At 42.5% G+C, this 24,570-nt stretch overlaps 1 protein-coding gene across 1 annotated transcript in view; it reads right to left on the reverse strand.

Annotated features, from left to right (window-relative positions):
- The window catches only part of CPED1 (cadherin like and PC-esterase domain containing 1), a 199,648-nt gene that overhangs the window by 120,322 nt on the left and 54,756 nt on the right, over window positions 1-24,570 (reverse strand). Inside the window, exons 5-8 of the mRNA XM_065423264.1 lie at window positions 20,367-20,532; window positions 14,466-14,634; window positions 3,460-3,602; window positions 1,547-1,619 (exon numbers count right to left, since the gene is read on the reverse strand). Coding sequence (XP_065279336.1) covers window positions 1,547-1,619; window positions 3,460-3,602; window positions 14,466-14,634; window positions 20,367-20,532 — 551 coding nt within the window. The remainder of the gene's footprint in view (window positions 1-1,546; window positions 1,620-3,459; window positions 3,603-14,465; window positions 14,635-20,366; window positions 20,533-24,570) is intronic.

Genomic DNA, 24,570 nt, shown 5'->3' on the forward strand with positions numbered 1-24,570 from the left:
AAATTAAAGAGTGAAGATTGCTAAGTGACTACATGCTATACACAAAACTCAAGTTCTTAATGCTTAGTAATGAGCATAACTTGAATAGTTAAGGACATAAATTTTACATTAGACATAACAAACAATCACATCATTTCTATCAATCATAAAGAAATTCATTTTACAACTCTAACACAACTGCAACTCACATCCATCAGGGTTTATATATAACATTCTTGTTTTCTTTACTTCTGTATCCAAATGTGTTTAAGAAATACAGTATTAATATCTGTTAATATTTAGTAGCTGACAGTAGATCTCTTTTAGAAGTACTTATAATTGTTTTTTTTTTTTAGAATAATGTTGTTACACATATTTTCATAGGAAAGCATTTATCACTAGTGATTTACTAGAACATGATCTAAAATATGTATTTATTTTGATTTCCATTTGAGGGTGATCAAGAGGTGTCTATAGCATGTAGAAAGAATTTCTGTTTTCAAAAGGGTTTTGATTTGAGGATTACTGATGAAAGTACTATATTTATTTAGAGTCCAATGTCTTTATATTTATTTTGTGGACAGTGCAAGGTTTACTATGTCTACTCATTTCTTTGCATTTTGTAGATGATGTAATAGGAAACTACACCGATTTCACTTAGCAACCTAAATTGATTTTTTTTAATCAAGATTTATTTTTTAAATTTTGTTTCTGGAACATCCCTGGGCATTTTTAAAATATATTTTTCCTTTTTTTTCTTTTGTGCAGACAAAAGAAGACACAGCTTTTTTAAATTCCCTGAAGCAGTGCAAAACAGCTGGAAAGCTGCCCTAAAGGGACAGCCGAGAATTCCTCTGATGGAGGGGGAATAGTAGGTGGTACAAAGCTGGCATAATGGGCTCTCCACCACATTCCTCTTCCTCATGGTGTAGAGGGTATGTCAGGGTGGTCTGGGAAGCGGAAGGCAGCATGATGGAGGTCAGAGTATGTTATGCTCCATAGATCTTTGTAGGCTTAATAGCCTCTAGGGGAGCAGTACAAGCCAGCACAATTTAGGGCAGCATTTAGACTTGCACTGGGAGACATTTCAGCCATTCCCAAGACCTCGGCCTCCTCCAGTCACCTATGCCAAGCTGTGCTCTAAGATTGAGCCCCGTTCCACAGCCAGTGCCTGCTCCACTAGGCCACAATGCCTTCTAGCCAGGTTGTTTACAGATGTTGTTGAGATCTTAGTGCTGTAGATGTCAATATTATTCCATAGTCCCTTAACAACTCTTCCACTCCCAAGACTCCACTTACTAATGTATTCACACATTTATTTGTACATTTGTGCATAGTTGCTTAGGGGTTTGGGGGCAATCATCAATGACAATTTTCTACTGTACTTTTCTTTTTAGTCTGTGCTCTTTTGGGAAGGGCCAGTTCCTTCCTTTGGGTTTGGAAAGCTCCGAACACCAGGGGAAACAATTAAAAAAATACTGAAAATAAATCCCCTCCATCCATCTGATCAATTACTTGCTTTAAAAAATGTTACACGTTTTAAAAAATGTGATTGGCACTTGCTTACCTCAAGAACTACTGGATACGTGGAGGTGCTGAACCCAATGTCAAAGGTTAACATTTGAAAACATAGACTGCATCTGAAATTAAACATGACAAGAATACGGCATGTGAGATAACTGTAAGTAAAAGAGAAAAAGTCAGTAAAGTTACATGCAGATAGGTTTAGATCCTCAGCTGGTGAAAATCAACACAGTTTCATTGACTTAAATGGAGTGATGCTATTTACACCAGCTGAGATGCTGGCCTATTGACTTCAAACCATTATGTTGTTTTTCACTGTTGTTTCCTTTAACAGACCAAGTAAAATAGGTTATGTGTTAAAAATATTGTAACAAATCCATGGCCACCTCGGACTGGACAGTGAGAGAGAGGACAGAATCCTGTTCCTCTAGCAATGGAGTAATGAAGAGCCTCCATGACTGTAAGCAATGTAGTACTTCTGATACATAGATTAACAATACTGATCCCATCCAGTAGAGAGAAGTTATACACACACACACACTGGCCAGTTTTTAACTTTACTTTAAAGATATAGTTAAACACAGTCTTGCCCACCACTCATTCCCTATCCAATTTAGCAGTAGCTGCACTGAGAAATGCTACTCTTATCCATTGTTGTTGCTTCAGAAGCCCATTATTTTACTCTGAGACCTAATACACCACCAGATGCACCAAGCAGAGCAGAGACAGGGGATGGAATAGGGATTTCTAATGTTATGGGGTCTTTTTAATCTAGGCATTCCTCTGTTAATGTTAGTGCATTCTGTGGTACATGAGGGTTTCTAGGTGTGTTGGGGGAGGGGAACGATATAGGGGGAGGAAGTGCCTGCTGGAGAGTGTGAGGTTCTGCAAGTGGATGGATGACATTTTGGGGAAAATAGATGTTACATAAGGGTGAGTAGGTAGCAAAACTCATGAGTTTCATTGTGACCCCAATGGTCTTTGCTGCAATTGCGTGGTGGGATTTTGGATTCATACGAGCCTGGAACTGCATGAAAACTTGGATGTCCCATAAAACAGCCAACCCATCAATTTGGTTTGGTGAAACTATGTGAACCAAAACGAGCTGGTTTTGCACAACTCTTAAAATAACTCTATATTTATAGTCACAATATCTCTCTCACACACACAATATATTCTATAAAGTTTTGTTCCTACTACTTTAGGACAAATAATGAGCTTTATTGCTGCTCAACAACTAGGTCCTCAGGTAGCTGTATAAAACATGTATATTTACTATAAAAAAGTCAAGTATCTGGTTCATATAAAACTAAAAAATCCAGTAGGAATGACTGCAATGACTTAATCATCCAATAAAAAAGTGATACAGTATTATTAAGGCATACTTCATGAGGTGTAATACTTAGAACAGTATTCTAAAATTGTGCTAATATTCAGATCAGTTGCAATTCCCTGCTCCAGCCCTGGTTATAGTTGCCAGGGGCTGCTCTAATTTGCACCAGTCAGCTACAGTCCCCAAAAGACCATATGCCAAATGGAGACAGCTGGAGCACAATAAGCTTCAGCAACTCACTCTTTCATCCCGCAACACCCTCTACACCAGGGGCTCAAAGTAGGGAAGCACAGGAGACAGCTATGCCAGCTTCACATCCTTTGGGGACTCCCCCATTTATGGGAGGTTTCTGCTCGCTTTGTGCTGCCTGAGCAATACAAAAGAAGCAGAACAGGACACAGAATCTGACTTTTTTTTAAATAATATGTTTGGCCCTCAAGTTGAGAAAGTTGGATGCCTCTGCTGTTCAAGATCTCTATTCGCCAAACACATTATTTCACTCTAATACCAAGTATGAAATATCAGTTTCTTTGTTACAGCAGAATCTATGTACTCAACTACTTTCCATAATATTCTAAAGAACTTAACAATAACTTAGCATTTATTTATTGGTAGCTTCTTACCTACTGAAGGTCTTTGGTTCCACGTTGGGTGATTCACTGAATGCCTCAGCTACCAGTAAGAGTTTACTTATCGTTTCTTTCATATTATCAAAGGCTTGCTGAGGGGAACTGGATTTGAAGAATGTCTCAAAAAATCTTTGTAGCTGTGAAAGATGTTACACAAATTCTTAAATACTTATCCTACTATACTTTTAAGGACCATACATTAAAAGGCTTGCAGATGTCAAAACTGCATAAGAATGCCAGCTTTATTTTCTACCAGGTCCCACATTAAATGAAGAATGAAATTAAATGTTCTCTTGGTATTCTAGCAGAGAAGTTATTTGCATTTATAAAGAAGTAAATCTGAAATAAACTGTGCATTAATTGGTACCAGAAGGCACTGCATTTAGACACAGAAGTCCCACAGCCTAAATTCATTTTCATAAAACATTTTGCTATTAACATATTACATGAAGTGGAAACTTCTCATGCTTAGTTCTGCTGCAGTAGAAAAACTTGACAGCAGCAACATATTCAAAGCCAAATCCTTTCTTCTTGGTAACATATAGGGCCAAATGCTGATGTCCTTCTTCCCCTTTGGCTATGAGCCATGAGCCTGAGTAAACAAGCTTTATGCACAGGATGGAAGAGCAGTCAGGGTGAAAGCAATCTTTCCCCCACCGACACCCCATCATGTAGCCAGCCACATCATTACTAATACAACAATCCATGTAATAGTGATGGGGCTCCTGCATATGCCTTACATGAGGAGTTTAGCCCCATGGATCCCCAAATTGGCATATCCACTGGCCTGTACACCACTGCCCCCTCAACTTACTCCAACCACTCACCCAAATCCACCCTTCCCACCACAGCAGGAAGAGGGCTAATGGAGCAGAACACAGGAGGAGCACAGTTCCCACACATAGTGGGACCAATACAATTCTTGCTGATTTTAGGGGTGTTTAGGCTTACAGTGGAAGGAGCTGCATTTGACCCATTGTTACAGTGCAGTGATATTATAATTACTTTTGCTTCAGGGTAAGTCATGAAAAAATGAATGAATTGGCTAAACCAACAATAACATGCTTTTTCTTATTCCACTTTGGTGTTAGATTAAACAAACCAACCAAACAACCTCCAGTCATGTTAAATAAGTGTTGTGTGGGCTCAGTGACACAAATTATTTCATTCTACTGTACTTCTCAAAAACACACACAGAGTTTTGAATATTCAATTAAAGGCCTGAAAGGCAGACTACATATGATTTAATCAAATACTTCCCATTTGCAATCTTCACGCATGCATGCTCGTGGATAGATCAGACGTGTGGCACAACTAGGACTTTAGCTTGTTTACATTTAATTATTCCCTTGAGCTAGCTTCTGCTCCTGGATATTCTTTACGAATGAATTTGTGGGGACAGATTCTGGGGCTGGCTATGGTCCCTTTGTGCCACCAAAGCAACCCAAAGGCCCGTAAAGTTGCTGTAGCTGAGGATTTCCATGACCTGGGGTAGAATTGTTCTAGACATCTCTACACTGCCCTCTTCTATCCCCAACCCCAGTTTAGGGGCCACATCAGGGGTATGTTGAGGAGACGATGTGGCCAGAGAGTGCTGTACTCTGGAGATCACTGGCTGGCATAACTGGGGTTTGTTGCAGCCAGGTACAAACTGTAGCAGCCCTGCTGGAATCTCAGTACAGGAGGCTCTTTGGGAGCCTCCACTCAACACATCAGCAGTGTGAAGGGGCCAGCCCTATAGACCTGATTGATTAGGCAGCAGGCTGAGAAAGGAGCTGGACCCTCTGTCCCCAGAGCCCTGCTTTGCAAGATGACTGGAAGGAAATGCCACTTGCGGCCAGCCCACCTCCCAATGGAGAAGCAGAACTGCTACAGAGCAAGAGCTCAGCTCTACTCAAGCAAGGACAGGGAAGGGGTTTGCAGGCCACCTGATTGGCTCTGGGAGAAGGCTACAGGGCATGGACAGATAGCATGCATTGCTGCTGCTGGAGTGAAAAAGCCTAATCACAGCCAGACCCCAGCACTGGTAGATTGATCCAGACAGCAAATCAGGTGCACAGACATAGCCAAGCTGGGAGAGCAGTCCAGAAGCAGCCCTGACCAGCATGGTGACCATGGGGACAGATTCCTTGAGAGGCAACCAAGCCTGGGACTGCGAGCTCACACTACAGTGCTAGAGGCAGGAGGTACTCTATTGTAAAATGGAGCCTGGAGGGCCATTTGGACTAGTTGTTAAGTTAGGGCTATTTTGTTATTTAAGTGTCAAGGACTCATATTAAGGTTGGGGTTATACATGTGACTTCTCATAGCAACTCTTTGCTAGTCCCTTTTACTAATTGTGGCTGTGTCCTTCCTGGCTAGGTGGCAGATAAAGTCATTGGCCTTGAACATGGGTGTAGCATTTACTTCTGGTTAAGTTCCTGCCTCTTCAGAGGTTGTGGAAAAAAACAAGAGCTTGGGGTTCGGTGAGGGGCAAGTGGGGTTCTCTACCCTACCGTGCATGGCATTAGCAAATATAAAGCCTGTCAAAGGCAAGATGCATTTGTTCAATGTCCTAGTACAGGCACCTTCATAGGCAACTGGTTTGGAATGTGGTATCAAAACAGAAATAAGAAAAGGTACAGAACAGGTTAAGAACCAGTATGAACTGGTGAGTTGGATCTTAGGTGACGTAGAATCTGCTTTCTAACTTTTAAGCAACCCTGCAATAAATGTATGTTGTATGGGAGGACGTATGTTGAAGAACACCTTTTATGTAAGGAGAACATGTTGTAAGATAAGAATTGCTTCCTGAAGGGAGTACATATATGTCTCCTTTTCATATTGTTGGCTACATTTTAAGCAATAATGGGCTGGAATATGGAGACAGCTTGGCAAACCAGAGTGCCAGGGTCACAGTGCTCCACTGTGCAGTGATCCCACTGTAGTTTCACTGCTAAGGGGCTATGCATAGCTGCAGAGGCTTTATTATGTGACAGTTTTTTCTTTGAAAATGTCTGAGTGTTTTATTTTAGTGAAGAATAAGTTCTTCTTAATAGGATACATTTTTTTTCAACATAAGCCTTTCTACCTCTAGTTAGCTTTCCTGCATTTGTTCCTTTTATTTTTCACCACATGGAAAATAGCTATGCTTAATGATATTTCTTCGCCAAGTCCACACAATTTGTGTATTTATGTGTACACACACACACACACACACACAAGCCTCTTTGAGTATACATTTGGAGAAACCAGGATAACGAATGCATCTCCCAACCTACAGATTGGATCTGTGCAAAAAGGCCAAAGAAACGTATTCCACAATAATTCTATCCCCAGTACTGCACACTGCCACACATAGATCTATCTACACATGGTCTTCTACCTACAGTGATTGATGAATCATTGTCAGTAGAAAAAGTTGTAACATGTAATGGGAGAAAAATGTACCCATAATCAAAAACAATGGTTCCAGAATACATCACAGAGAAAAAAGTGCCGTAATTTATCGTTAGTTTATAGTGCTAGCTGTTGGATATGTCTATTTATTCTAGCCCAGATTTATTATTATGTGATGCCATTTCCCTGTACCTTTGACACAGCACTTGATGAAGGTGGAAACCAAGATATTATTCAACTATTTTGTATAGTAAATTTCCTACTTGGGCATATTTTTCTTACATAAACTAGTTTTAAAGGAAGACTGTTAATAGATTAAGCCACAAATTTATCCTACCTAAAGTTTGTTTTAATTCATTTAAGTGGAAATTGTTCTCTGAGTATCATTTTATTTTAAACTATCCACTTATCTAAGTGGTTACTCGTAATCCCTGAGAATGTTTTCTAAATTTCTGCTGGTGGGGAGGAAGTGAAAAAAGGCTTCTAACAACCTTTCCTCTAATGATCTCTGCTGTTAAGGCCAAGTGCAAAGCCCAGTGAAGTCAATAAAAAGACTTCCATTGACTTTAATGTACTTTGAGTGGGGACTGGAATAACTATGGCCTCCTAATCATGGTCCTGGCTTTTGGAAATGATGATCTGGAACAGCAGTGGTGACCCACCAACAGGATTCCTCATGGGTCCCCTTGTTCCTGGGGGGAGACATGGGCCTTCCCAAAATACCGTTATTGGAGAAGGTTGGGGGCAAACTTCCAAGGATTCTGTTTCTGGAAGGGGAAATATAATTCCCAATAATAAGCAGCTGCTTCTCACTAGGATTTGGGGTGGCCTGGATTTCTACCATTAAAGATATGCCTCCTGGAAGTTTGTAAGCGAGAAAAAGAGCATAAAAAAGTGAGTTAGGAGGGTCAGATGATAATCTTACTTTCCTGTCTAAAATACACTCTCACTTAAAATGTTGGAATTTTTTAGAGGTAGTGGGTGGGAAGAGAGAGAGGTGGTTTTTGACTTTAGAACCAAACAACTATGGCAACATTACAAATGAAGGCCCCGATCCTGCAAGCGCATATGCGAGTGCTTAACAACGTACAGTAGTAAAGTTAGGCACAGGCATAAGTGTTTGCACGATCAGGGCCTAATTTCATTTATACCACAAGCTTAATTCAAAACCCAATCGAGAGTTAAGGATACCTAGAGTTCTTTTACGACTGCTTCTGCCAAAGAAATAAAGGAAAAAATTGGGTAATTAAAACACCCTTATAAAATAAAATGAGGAGGGAGAGGACTATTGAAAGTTTCTGTTGTGTCAGAAGTTTTGCTCTTTACTTACATGTATGTTTTAATTCTATTTTACATTAAAAATTATTTTTGGAAGGTCCTGAGGCAATATCCAAAGAGGCCACATGAGGGCAATATTATAACCTGATTTTCACAATGTGCAGCTCTAAGTGAGATCCCCAAATCATATTAGAAGGCATATTTCCTGAGAGCATACTGTTCCAGATTTGTTTGCACATATGTTAACTTGGAAAAAACATCTTGTTTATTAAAATTTTCAAATGCACAATACACAAGAGACAATTTCAATGGTCGGTAATTTTGGCTTACACCATGGAACTGTTACACAACAGCAACTAACTTTAATAAGTTCTTTTTAGTGTGCTGCATGCTTTGAAAGTTACTTCTGAACAATATTTTAAGATGAGCATCTAAAGTTGCATGAGTTCACAAAATGTGTAATTTTAGACCCAGAAAACTATTATGCACATAACTACCCATCTTGCATGTGCACATACATGGAGTCAGATTCTCAGCCAGTCCTGTGGCAGTGCAAAATACTACCTACTACATAAGGTAAATCACCAGATGATGCAGAGCTCTGTGCCAACTGCTCTCCCATGAGACATGACTGGAGCCATGTGAAAGCAAATGCCTCCTCTAAAAGATGATGGGGTAGGAGGGTGAATAGATCTGAATAGTTAACCTGAGTAATTAAACCATTTTCTAAGACTCTAAAGCACCGATATCAGTTAATTTTTTTTCTTAAAACCTGTCAATATAATACAAAAATTCTATATGGACATGACAAGCTATGCAAGTGTTGCCAAAATAAAAAAAAGACAGAACCCTTGGTTACCAATCAGCCACAACCAGGATCTTGAAGAGTAGTTAGGGGAATACTGCTCCAGAGAATTAAAGTGCTAATGTGCACACGTGGACACAAGTCCAATCTTGAAGTACTACATAAGATAGTGCAAAGCACTACATTACCCGCTGGATCAATGGGCAGCGATCGATCAAGTGGGGGTCAATTTATCGCGTCTAGTCTAGACATGATAAATCAACCACCGAGTGCTCTCCCGTCAACTCCGGTACTCCACCAGGGCGAGAGGCGCAGGCGGAGTCGACGGGAGAGCGTCAGCCATCGACTTACCGCAGTGAAGACACTGCGGTAAGTAGATCTAAGTACGTCGACTTCAGCTATGTTATTCATGTAGCTGAAGTTGCGTAACTTAGATCGATCCACCCCCAATGACCTAGCAGACCGGGCCTAAGAGTCTCCCTTTTTGGTGAATACTGGATGGCCTGTCAACCTTGAAGTAATTAACAAGTGAAGAGCATTTCACACATCAGCACTGGCAATATACAGGAAAACATTTAGGTGTCAATTATTTGCTCAGTGAGAGTGCATAATGTCCCCTGACATGAACAGGAATGATTACACACACTGATTGGACATAGATTCCTTGGTATGTACCTTATGCAATTATTTTACAAGGTTTATATATTTTTTAAGATGGTGGATAAAGTCACTGTAAACCGCAATCACTATAACCAGGACGAGTAAAAGTGATTTGTAAGAATTATTTACAATAGTTTTTTTTTTTTTTTTAATTGGTGGGATTTTCCACACAATCATACAATGTTGTTTAATTTACTAAACTTCAACTTCTTATATGTCTTCTCTGATCCAAGCATTTTATATGTAATAAGTCTCAGTTCTTTTTAAAATTCTCAACAACATATCAGCCACATTCTTACTACATCTAGTATAAGACTTTTGTGCCTATTAGGCCAGATGATACCGTAAACATATTTTGTCTGCAATAGTAAATTTTTAGCAAGGTGAACTCCAGTGCCAGGTCAATTTCTTACTAATAATGAATAGCAGAATAGACCAGCAGAGCAGAGAAATGTTTATATATGTTTCTGAACATGTTAGTGAGTTTCATATCAGACAGATATGTGAGTAATGGTGTACAACATTATTTCAGGAAATTCATACAGGCTGACAATCCGTCAGCATGCTAGAAGCCTGAACAGACCAGCACAAGACTAAAATAAATGGCGGAAACTGGTGAATGCCCCTGCACCTGAGAGTGTGGGAGGATAAAGAAAGAAAGAAACCTGCTGACAGTCCATGGGCTAACATCAGTCTTGTCCATGTGCCAAGTTTTTTTTTTTAATTGAAGAGACTGAGCTATTTGGGAAGAGGATGCAGGAGAGACACATTGTAAACAACACTACTAGCAAATTTTCTCCAGGTCTATATCTCTTTTGTATGCATGCTCAATTCCCAATGATATTAATGGCTGTTATGTCAATCGGTGAAACAACAGGCCCCAGAAGACCCTTACTGCTGTTGTAAACTATTGACATTTTGGAGCTACAGAACAAGTAATGAGCATTTTTTCCTTCATTTACATGAGAGATACTTCACCAAGAAATCCCACATTTCAGAAACGTGTGGCTGAGGTTGAATATTTCTAGTTATTATGGACCAAATTCCTCAGCTGTCATCAATTGGCATAGCTCCACTGACTTCATTCAGAGGTCCTGGCTCATTGTGTCTGCTGTAGGTGGTAACTGGCATTGTAGGTTTGGCTGAATATTCTGTGAAGTTTATTGAAAACATGCTCTACGATCATGCCAAAATGGTTTATAGCTGACTTACAGACAGGGAGAAAAATACTTATTTTAAAAATTTAATTTTTCACTATCATTTCCAGAACAAGGTGCTATTTTCTGCTTCTCCTGCACAGTGCATCTGATGCTGCATTGTATCAAGCCCAGAAATCCTTTATGTATTTTCCACATATACTAGCTGGTCACACCTAGAGAATTTCTATTGTTAGATTATACAGTGCCTTGCTTTTAATGGTTATTTCTTGGAGTCTCTCTGACTTCTCTCAAGCTCTATATAGAATATACTGTTTATAGTTAGAGGCAGCCTAATATATCCTGTTCTCCATCATTGTATTAATTTGCATTTAAATGTACATCACTATAGAAGTGTCAAGTATCAGAGGGGTAGCCGTGTTAGTCTGAATCTGTAAAAAGCAACAGAGGGTCCTGTGGCACCTTTAAGACTAACAGAAGTATTGCAGCATAAGCTTTCATGGGTGAATGCCACTTGCGTCTGATGAAGTGGGCATTCACCCACGAAAGCTTATGCTGCAATACTTCTGTTAGTCTTAAAGGTGCCACAGGACCCTCTGTTGCTTCTTACTATAGAAGTGCTTTCTCTGGTGACTATTGTTTGTATAACTCTTGCTGTTCTGACAACTCTGTCTAAAGCTGTGGAAGATATAGGACCACAGAAGCAGTAACCAGACTGGAACTACTGTCTATGTGCTGCTACTTCTTTTATTATTAATCACATTTATTGCTTTTTCAGCTGCCAGAATGTTCTGTAAATGGTGGCTGATGCGCAATGCCACAATTACTAATGATTATTATCCTCCAAGCTAGTTCCTAGTTACGGGATTATAATGATGCTACTGGACACTTGTAATATTTTCAGTTAACTTAAAATGAAATTAAACTCGGAGGAAGCAGAGGTCTGTTCAGTGGGTGACTTAAATAAGGAAGACCAATTAGTTTCCACAAGGGAGATGGTAAAAATTAGTAACATTATCACCTCATAGGCTTCAATATGCTCCAACTTTTTAGCATTATCATAGTAGGATTCTGGCATTTTAGCATAATGCCAGCACTCATGCTGATTAAGACCCAAATCATGCCCCCTACCCAAGTGACTCAGTTGGGGATCTTCTTGTGGGCAAGTGGGGAAGCAGCTTCCTCCACCCTCAAGCAATGGTGCAGGAGTTGAGCTACTCCAACACTCCAGATGAGACCCATAGAAACAGGGCCGCCCGGGGGGGGGCAAGTGGGGCAATTTGCCCCAGGCCCCGGGCCCCGCAGGGGCCCCCGGCCCCATGAGAATGTCTGAGGCTCCCCCGGGCCTGCCCCCGCCTTCCCCCATCCCCCGGCGCCTCAGCACTCCGTGTCAGGAGCGACCCTGGACAGCACTGCAGGGGCGTGACTCCAGCGGGACCTGAGCTCCTCCCGCCGAGTCAGAGCCACGTGGTAAGGGGGCGGGGCTGCGAGCTTCGGTCCCGCCAGAGCCACAACGCTGCAGCGCTGTCCAGGGGCCAGGACAGCTCCTGGATGCGGCACGCTGAGAGAGGGGAGAGGCGGGGATAACCCAGGAGCGGCCCTGGACAGCGCTGCTGGGGGTGGGGGCGGTCAGGGGACGGGGGGTTGGATCGTGGGTGTTCCGGGGATCTGTCAGGACTCGGCGGGTGGGGGGGGGCTAGGGATCAGGGCAGTCAGGGGACAGGGAGCAGGGGGGGTTGGTGGGGGGTGGGGTCCCAGGGGGGTGGTTGCGGGGGGGTCTCGGGGAGGCGGTGAGGGGACAGGATACTGGGCTGGATGGACCTTTGGTCTGACCCAGTGTGGCCATTCTTATGTTCTTATGTTCTAACCTAAATGAACCCAAAGTTATGGAGACAGATCTGAGTCAAGGAAGCCAGCAGAGTAGCAGAAACCTGGAAACATCTCTGACTGGACGGGCTCAGGCGTTTGGTCACAAGCTGAGGTGGTTCAAAAGTTTTGGATTTTTTTTAAGCAGAATTTTTTTACTGTTTCTTTAAACAATCAAACACAGCAAGCAGCAAATATTTGGCCACACACTTCTGAAACCCCAAACCATGTTCAGGTTTTGGCAGACTAATTTCAGCTTTTCAATTAAAAAAAACACAAAAAATTTTGAAGGAAAGCAGACATTGTCCGTGATTTTTTCTGCTTTTTAAAAACCCCTAGTTTTCGATCCAAAAAAAGTTTTGATGGAAAATATTTGTCCAACCCTTTTAATGAGCTTTAGTGCCTTTTAGCACTAGCTGATGCTGAGAACCAGTGATACCTTGTAAAGGTGACTTGAAAAGAAGTTTTCTCAAAACTGGGTTTGTGCTGAGATGCAGATGGTTTTTAAATGTTTATTTTTCCCAGGGCCGCCCGGGGGGAGGGGGAGGGAGGGGAGGAGGAGTGGGGCAATTTGCCCTGGGCCCCGCAGGGGCCCCCACAAGAATCTAGTATTCTATAGTATTGCAACTTTTTTTCTGGAAGTGGCCCCCGAAATTGCTTTGCCCCAGGCCCCCTGAATCCTCTGGGCGGCCCTGCATAGAAAACTCTGCAGCCCTAGTGCCTCCCTTCTGCAGAAGGAAGGATGGAATGATCCACACGGCAGCAGATCCTCTGGCATTGCAGGAAGAGCTGCTATGTCGCAAGCACAGTTTCTCACTAAATTGAACAAAGGAGAAGCAGGATACCCGTGAGGAGGCATATGCCATTGGGCAAGATAGACAGGGGAAAGCAGATGGTCTCTCCCCAGCCACCTGGACATGACAAGATCTAATCTATTTTAGGCCCCTATAAATAGGCTTGGCAGGATTCGATTTTTATTTCTTTATGCATTTTTAAAGTTTTTATCAATTTAAGTTTCGAAAATTGCATGAAATTGTGTGTGGGGAAGGGGAAGACAATTATTTAATGACAATAGACACTGAAATTCAAAAAGTTAAAGCTTTATAACCATTAAAACACAAATTGTCAACACCACATGTCAAAATACACAACGTGAATATCTTTTTAAGTCAAACTCTAATAAGTTTTCAAGGTGCATTTTTCTTACTTTGCCTAGCTGTAAATTTCTATTATTACTGATGGAAATATTTTCCCAACAATTTGTGTGTGTACAGTGAAAGCAACATTTACTGGCATTTACTGATAAAATCTAATCCTTTCAAGTCTGTTTATAAAGCATCCATCTTCATAGACCCTAGGATTCTAAGGGTAGCACACTGGAGGCCCATTCCACCTTACAGAGCATTTTCCTTAGTTTGTGACCACTTCTCTCATGAAGTGCAACTCTGCGACATCTCTAGTTCAAAAAATTAAAGGTCCAAAACCGGCCCTTATTTTAGATATTGATTTTACTTTCTTCCATAGTGGATTAACACCAACCTAGAAAAAGCTTCAGCACTGCAGTGTATGCACAGTTGGGCTTGAGAGGGTAACAACAGCTTTGCATCTGCGCTCACACAGCCAAGCCAAAACTTGGAAGTGCCCTGATAATCCCATTGTGCATGACAATATTCCCTCCTCCTTTGCAAACCAAACACTGCTCTTTTGTCTGATCCATGAAAGCTATCCATGAAAAATATATTTTGTGTTCAGTAGGAATGGCTAATAATGAAGGAAGAAGAAAGAGGAACTAAATTGTTTGCCTTTCTACCACTGCACTTTGAGTGAATGAACCAGCTAGAAAAGAAGAGTTTTACCTTTACAGAAAAGTGCTTCTTCTTGGGAGGAAGCCGGACAATGGCAGTTGAATGAATGAATGCCCGCAAAGGTGTTAAGGATGTCACTAGGACATATGCTTTAATGATGATGGAAAGGTCTTGAGCTTTAAAGAGCTCTTTGTGGTCAGCTGGAGCTGGTATAGAACTCCTGCAAAATAAGAACAATCCACCGTGTTAGGAAAGTGCTTGCTTCCTCTATATGAAAAGGAAAATGAGGTATAAGAATACTGAAAATAGGAGCCTTTCTTCCCCAGTGAAGTGACACAAGAGATTAAACCAAGTAGGTTGGAACAATGCTTTGCACCAAGTCTGTTTTTACTGCTTGGAGGATTTATTTCATCGTAATTCCCAGATAAAACCTATGGCAAGATGGAGTCACAGCTGAGAGCACATATCAGGAACGTATAGGTAAAAAACATTACAGTAATGTTCTTATTATTGCAAAAACAGGCATGACCAACCCAGAAATCCAATTTTAAAGAAATCCAAACATGTTAAGGAATGGAAATACAAAGTTAAGGCACCCAAACAACTTTAACTCTGCCCTGTGCTAACACCAGGAAAACCTACACTATCTTTAATAAAAACTACTTACATTTAAGTCTTCTTAACATATGCACAATGTGCCTCAGGTGGCACATGACCAGGATTCATCACCAAATTTGGTCCACTAATTGAATTATTAGCTTCCCTGGCCCCGTACTGATGGGGAGTGCAACGTGAATGCTGATCCATTACATTTAAGTGGGGTCACACACACTAAAACGCCATTGTCACACTCATGTGATTATTGCATGACATCACTGAACAGAGTTTTGGTTGGACATATTCCTGGAGGTTTCATCACATGACATAAACTTTAATTTAAAATTAATCTTTAATTCCCAGAGACTCCAGGACAATTCTGGAGGGCTAGCAACAGTAGAGAGTCAAGACCAGCACCTCCATAAAATACTGTAAAGGACTATGATACAAGGAAATAGCCCTTTATAAATTAGTGAATAATTATCTGGCAGGCTTTGATTTGGAAGTGATAGGGATGTAGGGAGGCCACTAGTGAAGTATTTAACTGCACAGTCCTGTTTTTCTAGGGTTTGTCCCCCATCAGGTACTGAGACAAAATCAGTCATGGTTTGTCCAGTATCGGATGGGGGATGCCCTTATGAACACTGTGCTGCTCTGCTCCCACCACGGTGACCTCACATACCAGGTCCCATCGGTGGAGGCAGAGCAGCACGTTCTTAAAAATGGCACCCTCCCATGCGGCATGACCTCGCACATACCGTGTGTCCAAGGTCACGCTGGCAGGAGGTAGGGCCATTCAGTTCCTGGAAGTACCAGAATATCCGGTATTCCGAGAATGCATCAGTGGCCACAATATAGAGGTGTCCAGCTATTGGTCTATTGCTACAATAGTCTGCAAAGAATTAGCTGTGGAATTGTATTGACAAATTGTATTGATCAAGAGATCAAAAATCATGAGTCAAACCCCCCAAAATCATGAGATTGGCCCCAAAATCATGAGATTTTTTAAAAAAGATTTTATTGTGTTTTTTAGACCAGTCTCTTGATTTTTGCACTCTCCTTGCCCATCCCTAGGATGTGTGCATGTGACAGTTAATGTTGTACACTCTCCCACATGTACCGGATAAGGTGATTTTGGTGCCTGCTGCAGGAGCTCTCACCCCCACATCTGCCCCTCTCCTGCCCAGCAATTAATCCTGTCCCCCAGCCTCCCATCAGTTCTGTCTCCAGCCAACCCCCCTCAATTCAGCTCCTCCTCAGTTCAGTCCTCCAGACCCCATCAGTTCAGCCCCCTACTCCATTGACCCCCACCGCCCTCAGTTCACCCTTCCAGCTTTCACCACCCATCTGCTCAGAACCCAACATCAATACAGCCCCCCACCCCCTTCAACCCCCCACCCTCCTCACTTCAGAACCTCCTGCAGCCCCCAGGCCATAGTTCAGTCCTTCCAGCCTCACCTCTGCTCCTTAGGGTTCTTCGCCCTCCCGAGGCCTGGGGGCGGGCCTGTGGTGGGGTCCCTCTCCCACTTCTCAGGCTCGCAGGGGAGCAGCCACCCAGGGCTGACAGCAGGAGCCTGGCCCTGCTTCCCCACGCCCCGGGCGGCTGACAACAGGAGTCCCCACCACACCTAGGGCGGCTGACAGGATTTCTAAGTAAAACTAAGCCTCACGTTTAGAACTCTCAAATGTCAGGATTTTGTTTTCAGCCACGGCTGAGTTCTATTGCGAGATCCTGAGTGAGGCTTAATTTTACTCAGAAATCGCAACTGACATAGTCAATAGACAAACCACTCAAACTCAGGAAAATTATTATTTAATAGCTAGATATCGTTGCATTTGGGCAAATTCACTGATTTAGTCATTATTCCATCTAATAAGTACTATGAATTTTAATGTTAATTCAGTTAACTACATAAACAAAGGACTATAAAAAATGATGGATAGTTTAGACTGTGATCTAGTGATAAACAGGAGTGCAAGTAGGGCGGTACACTCCAGTCCACAGTACTGGCAAGAGATTTTTAGGAGGTATGGGGTACCAGAAAGACTTGGGACTGGCCGGGTGGGGCTGTGCTCTGCTCCTTAAAGGAGCAGAATGCGGCTAGGGAGGGCATTCATTCTTTATATGGCTTTAACAGCACAATACATATGCTAACAAACTTAAAGAAAGGCTTTGTTTAAGTTTTTTAGCATATGTATTGTGCTGTTAAGTTGGTCAGGAGTCCTCAAGAGAGGAGGGGTGGGAGGGACGGAAGGTGTTTAAACAGTATTTTTTATTCTGTTTCTCCCCATTGGTCTGAATTATCCATGACATTCATACTGCATCACATCAAGTCCAAATCATTAGAGGAATGCCTCTGATTGCACTGACCAGAGGATGTTTGGATTCTGATGGCAACCCAGTTCTGCAGCCTGACAGGAATCAGGTGTTTTCCCCATTGTAATTAAACATAGAATTCTTCTTTGCAGCCAAACTAGTCTAACATACATTTTGTTAACTGAAACTGGAGCAGCAAAACAAAGCAAACAAATGCCTCATTTTCCAGCTTTGTGGGTGAGAGAACTATAAGTGAAGATTATAATGCCGAACTCTGATGGCCTTAAACCAGCTGCCTCAGGAATCTGCCAAGAACTTTGCTGAAAATATGTTCCTTATCTTAGCAATGGAGCTAAGACTTATCACACATCTGCCCACCTTTATTCGAATGAAGCTCCTTCTGAGCTGACAGCTCAGGCATTGTCAGTTTCATCCAGAACAATTTACAAACTTGGAACCTAACTGGGAGGAGTGGTAGATACGCTGGAGGGTAGGGATAGGATACAGAGGGACCTAGACAAATTAAATCTGTCCAAAAGGGCCAAAAGAAATCTGATGAGGTTCAACAAGGACAAGTGCAGAGTTCTGCACTTAGGACAGAAGAATCCCATGCACTGATACATTTTGTCTCTTTCCTGCTCCAGCCTCTGGACTATGAACATATATTATGGGAGCATTCTAACCAAGGGACTGAAGACTTTAAGGTAATCTGGAGCCTTCATATTTCCTTGATCCTTTGCAGATGGACTTATGAGTTGGATATGGTACAGAGACTGTTCTAGCCTCATTGATTGCTGATTTTTCCCTTGCAATGGACAAAGATCAGATGTCTGCTGACTTTCTCACATGAGTCAGCAGCCTTTGATACCTGTGGTATAAGCAACATAGCCCTTGCTTGAGTGGTTTTGTTCTTTTCTCTTCAAATGCCAAAGTCTGTTCCCATTGAACTCAATAGCAAAACTCCTTTTGATTTCAATGGGAACAGGATTTGGCCCCCAGAGCTCAGAGAATGTGATTTTGATCAATTGCTCATCTGTCCAGAGACAGTGCTCATGCATGTTCTGCCAGGCTGATTTTGATTGTCCCTCCTGTATGTCATGCTGAGGAAAATAATAAAACAATTTGGGCTGTAGCTCTATCAAGATGTACCTGGCATACACAGTTCTATGCCTCTTTTCCATCAAACCCAGATGACGCAGCATCTTTGCTTTCCCAGTGCCTGGCAGAGAGCAATCCTTAGATAAAGGCAAGCTGGCAGAAGCTTAGTTTGGACATAATGGAGGCACTGATAGTGTGTTAAAGGAAAGTGGGGTGATTGTCCTTCCTATCCTTCTTCCATTTAGGAAGTTTTCAATTTGGGGTGCTGCTGGATCCCCAATGACACTGTCTACGGAAAGCTATGTATTCTAGACAAGGAGTTCTCAAACTTCATTGCACCATGAGCCCCTTCTGACAACAAAAATTACTACACGACCCCAGGAAGGGGGACCGAACCTTGAGCCCACTCAAGCCCCACCGCCCTGGGCAGGAGGGGCAAAGACTGAAGCCCAAGGGCTTCAGTCCCAGGCAGTGGGACTTGGGCTTCAACTTTGGCCCCAGGCCCCAGCAAGTCTAAGCCAGCCCTGGCAACCCCATTAAAACAAGGTCATGACCCACTTTGGGGTCCCGACCCACAGCTTGAGAACCGCTGTTCAAGACAAAAGACTGGTCCCTGCCCAGAAGAATTGGTTTAGCAGAGGGGAACTTGCCTTGGCAATGAAGTCACCTGCCAGGGGTTTGGGCTCATGTGGGAAAGCTGGCAAAGGTGTCTCCTGACACAGGGCACTAAGGTTTTTAAAAGGACAGAAATTGTTCTGCTCAGGAGCTATTTTCTCCAGCCCATGAGGAAGAAGCAACCCACCAGCATGCAACACCTCAGGACGCAGGGGACTCCCTGCCTGCCTCCCTGAACCCAGATGGTCCCCCAAGGACTCGCAGGGGAAGGGTGAGCTAATGAGGGGCATTGTGCTTAGAATGTATATTGCTTTGTATGAGCTGTACTGTCTTGTGCTTTATATGATTAAGTAAAAACAGAAATATGTTAGACTCTGTAATAAGTGTGTTTTAACTGCTTTACCGCTACTGTGTGACCCTGAGAGAGTTAAATAGTAACCACACCTTTGTAGGGGGAGTTCTGGGACAGGGTGTGTTTAAGCAACTGGTTTATCTCAGGGGTCAGCACTGGTCCTGGGGGCCTAGGGCAGGTGGGCAGAAAAGCTCCATTCCCAGGAAGAGGTAGCAGACTGAGAGCCACTGCTCAGGAAATATGCCAGAGAGGCTAAGTGAGGAATCAGTGCTGCAGACTTCTCCAGAAGCTTTATCCACCTGGGAGATCTAGAGCACAGAGGCTTGGCTTCCCCGCACAGCAGTCCTAATGGAGTGGCCAGAATCACTCCCAGAGGGTCCCAGGCAGCAGAATCTGTTTGGTTCTGCTGAAACAGAGGCAGGATTTGGAGAGCCTGTGCTGGGATGGCATACTCCAATATGCCAAAGAGCCCAGCTTTATGGGGGCTCTCTGCACAGAAGAGCTTGTGGGTTGGGTTGGGGGGTAGGCCAGGGCATGGGTTGATAGATCTGCCACTGTACAGACTTATATATTATTCAGAGGTGTGTCTGTATCAGTATCTACCTAGGTGATTAAATGATCCTCATCATCTCAGTATATGAAGGTGTGTGTACACACTAAAGCTATGTCTACACTACAGCTTATGTTGGCATAACTTATGTTGCTCAGGGGTGTGAATAAACCACCCATCAGAGCGAAATAAGTTACACCACCCTAAGCGCCAGTGTGGACAGCTATGCCGCTGCAGCACTGTATGTGTAGACAAGCCCTAAGATACTGCAGTGATGATGGCCATGTAAGTACCTGTGTAGATAGAATGCTGTTGGGCTTCTGATCCTTCCTTTCTACATGCTGCTGGACTGCCTCTCGCTCAAACATGCTATGAGATATATACAGACATCCAGAACATGATGATACAAAATCATTATCTTACAGCTGTGCACTATTGGTCCGGCTCCACAAGTACCACAGATGGGCAAAATTTGTCCTTTCATCACCCTCATGTGACTTCACAGGCTGAGAAGGGCCACTTGCAATGATTGTCTTTGACAACACATGCTGATCCAGGCATCCAGGGAAAGTAATTGGAAGGTGCAGTCCTGAAAAAAATCCAAATAAATAAATTAAAAAGTCAACATACTGTTAAAAGGAGCAGTCACCTCCTGTTCAATGAAATATAAAATAAAAACACGCAGAGAGGAGCTACAATTATCAGATGACTCAGTAAAATGATAAATTCTTAGGCTCCTTTACTGTGTTGGGATCTGCTAGCAGAGACCCTTATGCCCACAAGGAGTCCCCATCCAACTGCATGAGCAGAGCCTTAACCAGAGCCACTGTTCTCATTGTACATGTGTATTGGTTATTCTGTTCATTCCCAATGACAGTGCTAATGTAGGACTCTGTGTTACACAACTCCCTCCACTCCATTAAAAGAAATCCCTCATTTCTCAACACAGAATAACTCAGATGTAATAGGGCCCAATACTGTGCGCTTTACACTGTCAAAACTACAATTGATATTGATTGGAACTTTGTCTGAACAAGGACTGCAGGACTCTGCCCACACTAATTACACACAGAGCACAACAAACAACAAGATACTCTTTCTTTGAGCATACTTAAGGTTTGATTTTGTATCTGCTGAAATCTATGGGAGTTTTGCCATTGACTTCAATGGGAGCGGGAGCAAACCTTATATTGAAGCAACAGAGATCTCAGATGTACTGAAGTAAATATTATTAATAATCAAAACATCATGATGTGATATCTGCCAATATATGGTATATTTTCTTTTTTACTTTGCTCACAAAAAGCCCTTGCACAGTGCCTTTATTTTGTCCTGTGTGGTTTTCATTAATTCCCACATACTTCACTTTTAGACATTTCAAACTCTTAAGTAATACTCAGGGAAAAGTCAAGCTGTTCATATTATTTCCAGACCTCATTTTAGTGTAAAACCACACTGTGCTAAGTTTATTAAGGTATTTGTATAACTTCCCTTTTAATGCAGACTCGTTCCATTTCAATATATCAATTTAAAAACAAAATCGAATTTCTAGTGGGGCGATATGAGCAGCCCTTCACTGAGCGCATAGCTCATCTCTGAAAAGTGCCTCTGTTAAAATAGCATTGTGAGGGTCCATGCTGATTGTCTCTCAATGATTCCTTAATTAACATGCTCAGTTTATCAAACTAGGCTTCGAAAGTCAATTTCGGTTCTTTGCTTCACATGCATCATTCACCAATAATAAAGGTTTTGCAGGTCAAATTCAGACCCTGAGTTACCCCTGTGTGCACCCTTCATCTTCAGGTTATACCTTTCATGTTAACTTTGCAACCCCGTTGCACAGGGGTAACTGATTTGAACTTCATAAGCAATTACTAGTATGTTGATGTTGCATAGCGAGGAACAGTCCCCCATCTGTGTGGGTGCTGCAGCACCGACAAGAGTAAAACCCAGTAAATTCTTATTGTAGTCACTTAACTCAGTCAAACTCACTTGACTTTGAACAGACACAGAGAGCAAATCTGATCAGTAAGAAGGGGCCATTTTTCCATATTTACTCTTCAGAGTAAGGGAGCATTTTAACAGGGTAATTTTCCAAGGGTCGCGCTTAGGATAACTTTTGGGCTGTGTGACGGGGTGTACAAACCCCTCACTGGACAGCAAAGGGTGAAAGAGCAGCTCTGGGCTCAGCAGGCCCTGCCCCTCCATCCATGTCAAGCATGTTCCATGTGGAGGCGGGGCTTAAAAGGGAGTCAGTCGGCTCAGTTAGGGATGGAAAGGGTAGGGAGAAGGGCTGGCTCTGGTTGCTCCAGTGGAGGATGCACTGCTGGTGCAAAGTATCCAAAAAGCACAGGTGATTTCAGAGTCTTTTTCCGATTTACCTTTACACTCATGAAAATCAGGAGTAACTCACTGGAATTACAACAGTGTAAAATTGGTGAAAGAGAGGAATCAGGCCTGTCCTATTATATTTTGAAATTGTTGCATACACATTATGTGATTCATTCAACTGTTCAGAGGCTCTCCCCTATGGGTTTGGTGTTAGTTAGATACAAATTAGAGATGGGCTTGACCTACAGTGCTCAGATCCTGAGCTGGATTCTGCTTCACATCCAAACTGCCTACAGGTTCATAGCAAGGCTTTTGGTTCAGGCCCACCTTATATACAAATATGATATTGTTTTCTATAAAGGATTCATCCTTATGAAGAATCAGACGTTTTATACGCAGTGCATCCTAATCTAAATGTCATGGGGCTCAATGAATAGATTTTGAAATTCAAGTTTCAAATACTTGAGGGAATTTCAATTTTCTATATAATAATTCACATCAAGGGACATGATACCACTTAGCAAGACAGGGAGTTCGGGACAATTGAAGCTTGGATAATCAAAATTATGCTGTATACAGAGCAGCAAATGCACATAAATAAATTACATTGCTTTTGGGTTTGATCAGATAGTGGAAAAAAAGTGGAATTATAGAGAAAAGACTTTTTCCCTTTCTTCTCTGCCCCTTTTGTTCTGCTTATGATCTTGGTCACCCATTGCTTTAGGTAATAAAATCATGCAAGTTTTTTCATTCCTCTCCAAACCTTCTCTCCAATTACTCCACTGCAATGGACTGCCAACATAGACTACAGTTTTTTAAAAAAAATTCCTTCTGATCATTTGTTTTTCATTTTATTTTGCTTCTTGCATGAATATCCCACTATAAAAGGCTCACAACAGTGCTTACCTACTGCTATACCATAAAGGAAAAGGAAACTGGTGATAAGTAAGTGAGCAGAGTTATCTTCTAAAATGGAATATCCCTGCTTATGAACATCTATGATTATCAGTGAATCATTGAACAGGGCATGGAACATGAGACTACAACAGATGTACAGTGCACATAATTTTGCCAAATATCACTTGTGGATGAATGCTCCCTGTGAGGGTTCTCAGGGTGCCCAGGGCTGTGAGTCACTTTGTTACTCCCATGACCTCCAGCGAGAAGGAGACTTGCTTCTGCTTAACAGGGTGTCAGCTCCCTGACACCATCAGCCACCCAAACAATCTCCTCTGGCCCATGCCAGCCCTTAGTTTGCCTTACAGGTTAACAGTACATGCACCCCAGTTCCTGAGCCCCTCTGAAGTGTTCACCTGTAGTGTCCAACCTTTATCCAATGAAAACTCACAGAAATACCAGGTCTGCTGTCCCTAAGGGAAAGTGTACACACACCAGCTGGTGTGATTCAACTCGGGATCAGCACCTTGCTTAATATCACAGCACTGAGATATATTTATAGTGTAAACAACAATAAGTTTATTACCAAAGATTCAAGAGATACTGAACAAGAATAATGGGGAAAAGGGCTACATATAAAACAAAATCATAACCTGCTTTCTAGAGACTAAACTAAACCTGACTAGAGCAGTCGTATCTCACCCAAAGCCTTTTACAGCATATCCAACCAAGGCTGGTTGTGATCCCATTTTCATAAATGTAAATGTGCTTGCTATCCATTTCCTTCCTATGGGCAACAAGGTGCTTTCCTTGTTCCCCAATTATAGTCCAGTAAACCTTTGAAGTGCACCCCCAGCTGAGGCTCTTTTCCCCCTGCTGTTGTTCTTTTCCTGTTAAATCTCACAATCCTTCGTCTGCAATTAGCTCAGACTGGTGATTGAGAATGAGACAATACTCAATATACATTTCAACAGATACATGGATAAATGTAAGAGGACTGTTGGACCCTTACTAAAACTCAGTGGGGGCTTGGTTGGCTAGCTCCCAGTACCAAAAGAAAGGGAAAGGGTCAATGGGAAATCAGGACCCTGAGACTGACAGTCCCCAGGAGCAATGGGGAAAGGCCAATGCTCCAGGTCAGCCTTATTGACAGGGTGAGCAGGCTAATGAGGGAGTCAGCAGGTCGGGGGGTCCCGTCCTCTGGGTGAGTTGGAATTGCCTGGAACAGAATGGGGCTCAGCTAAGGAGAGAGCAGGGGCCCAAGCTGAGCTGGGGGACAAAGCCGTGCCAGCCAGAGAACCAAAGAAGCAGCCCAAGAAGCAGGTCAGTGCTGGGAGCAGAGCCGCACAAACACCCCTGAAAGCAGACCTGTGCTGGGAGGAGAGCTGTAGCAACCAGA

The sequence above is a fragment of the Emys orbicularis genome, chromosome 1, assembly GCF_028017835.1.
Source record: "Emys orbicularis isolate rEmyOrb1 chromosome 1, rEmyOrb1.hap1, whole genome shotgun sequence".
Classification (NCBI taxonomy): domain Eukaryota; kingdom Metazoa; phylum Chordata; order Testudines; family Emydidae; genus Emys; species Emys orbicularis.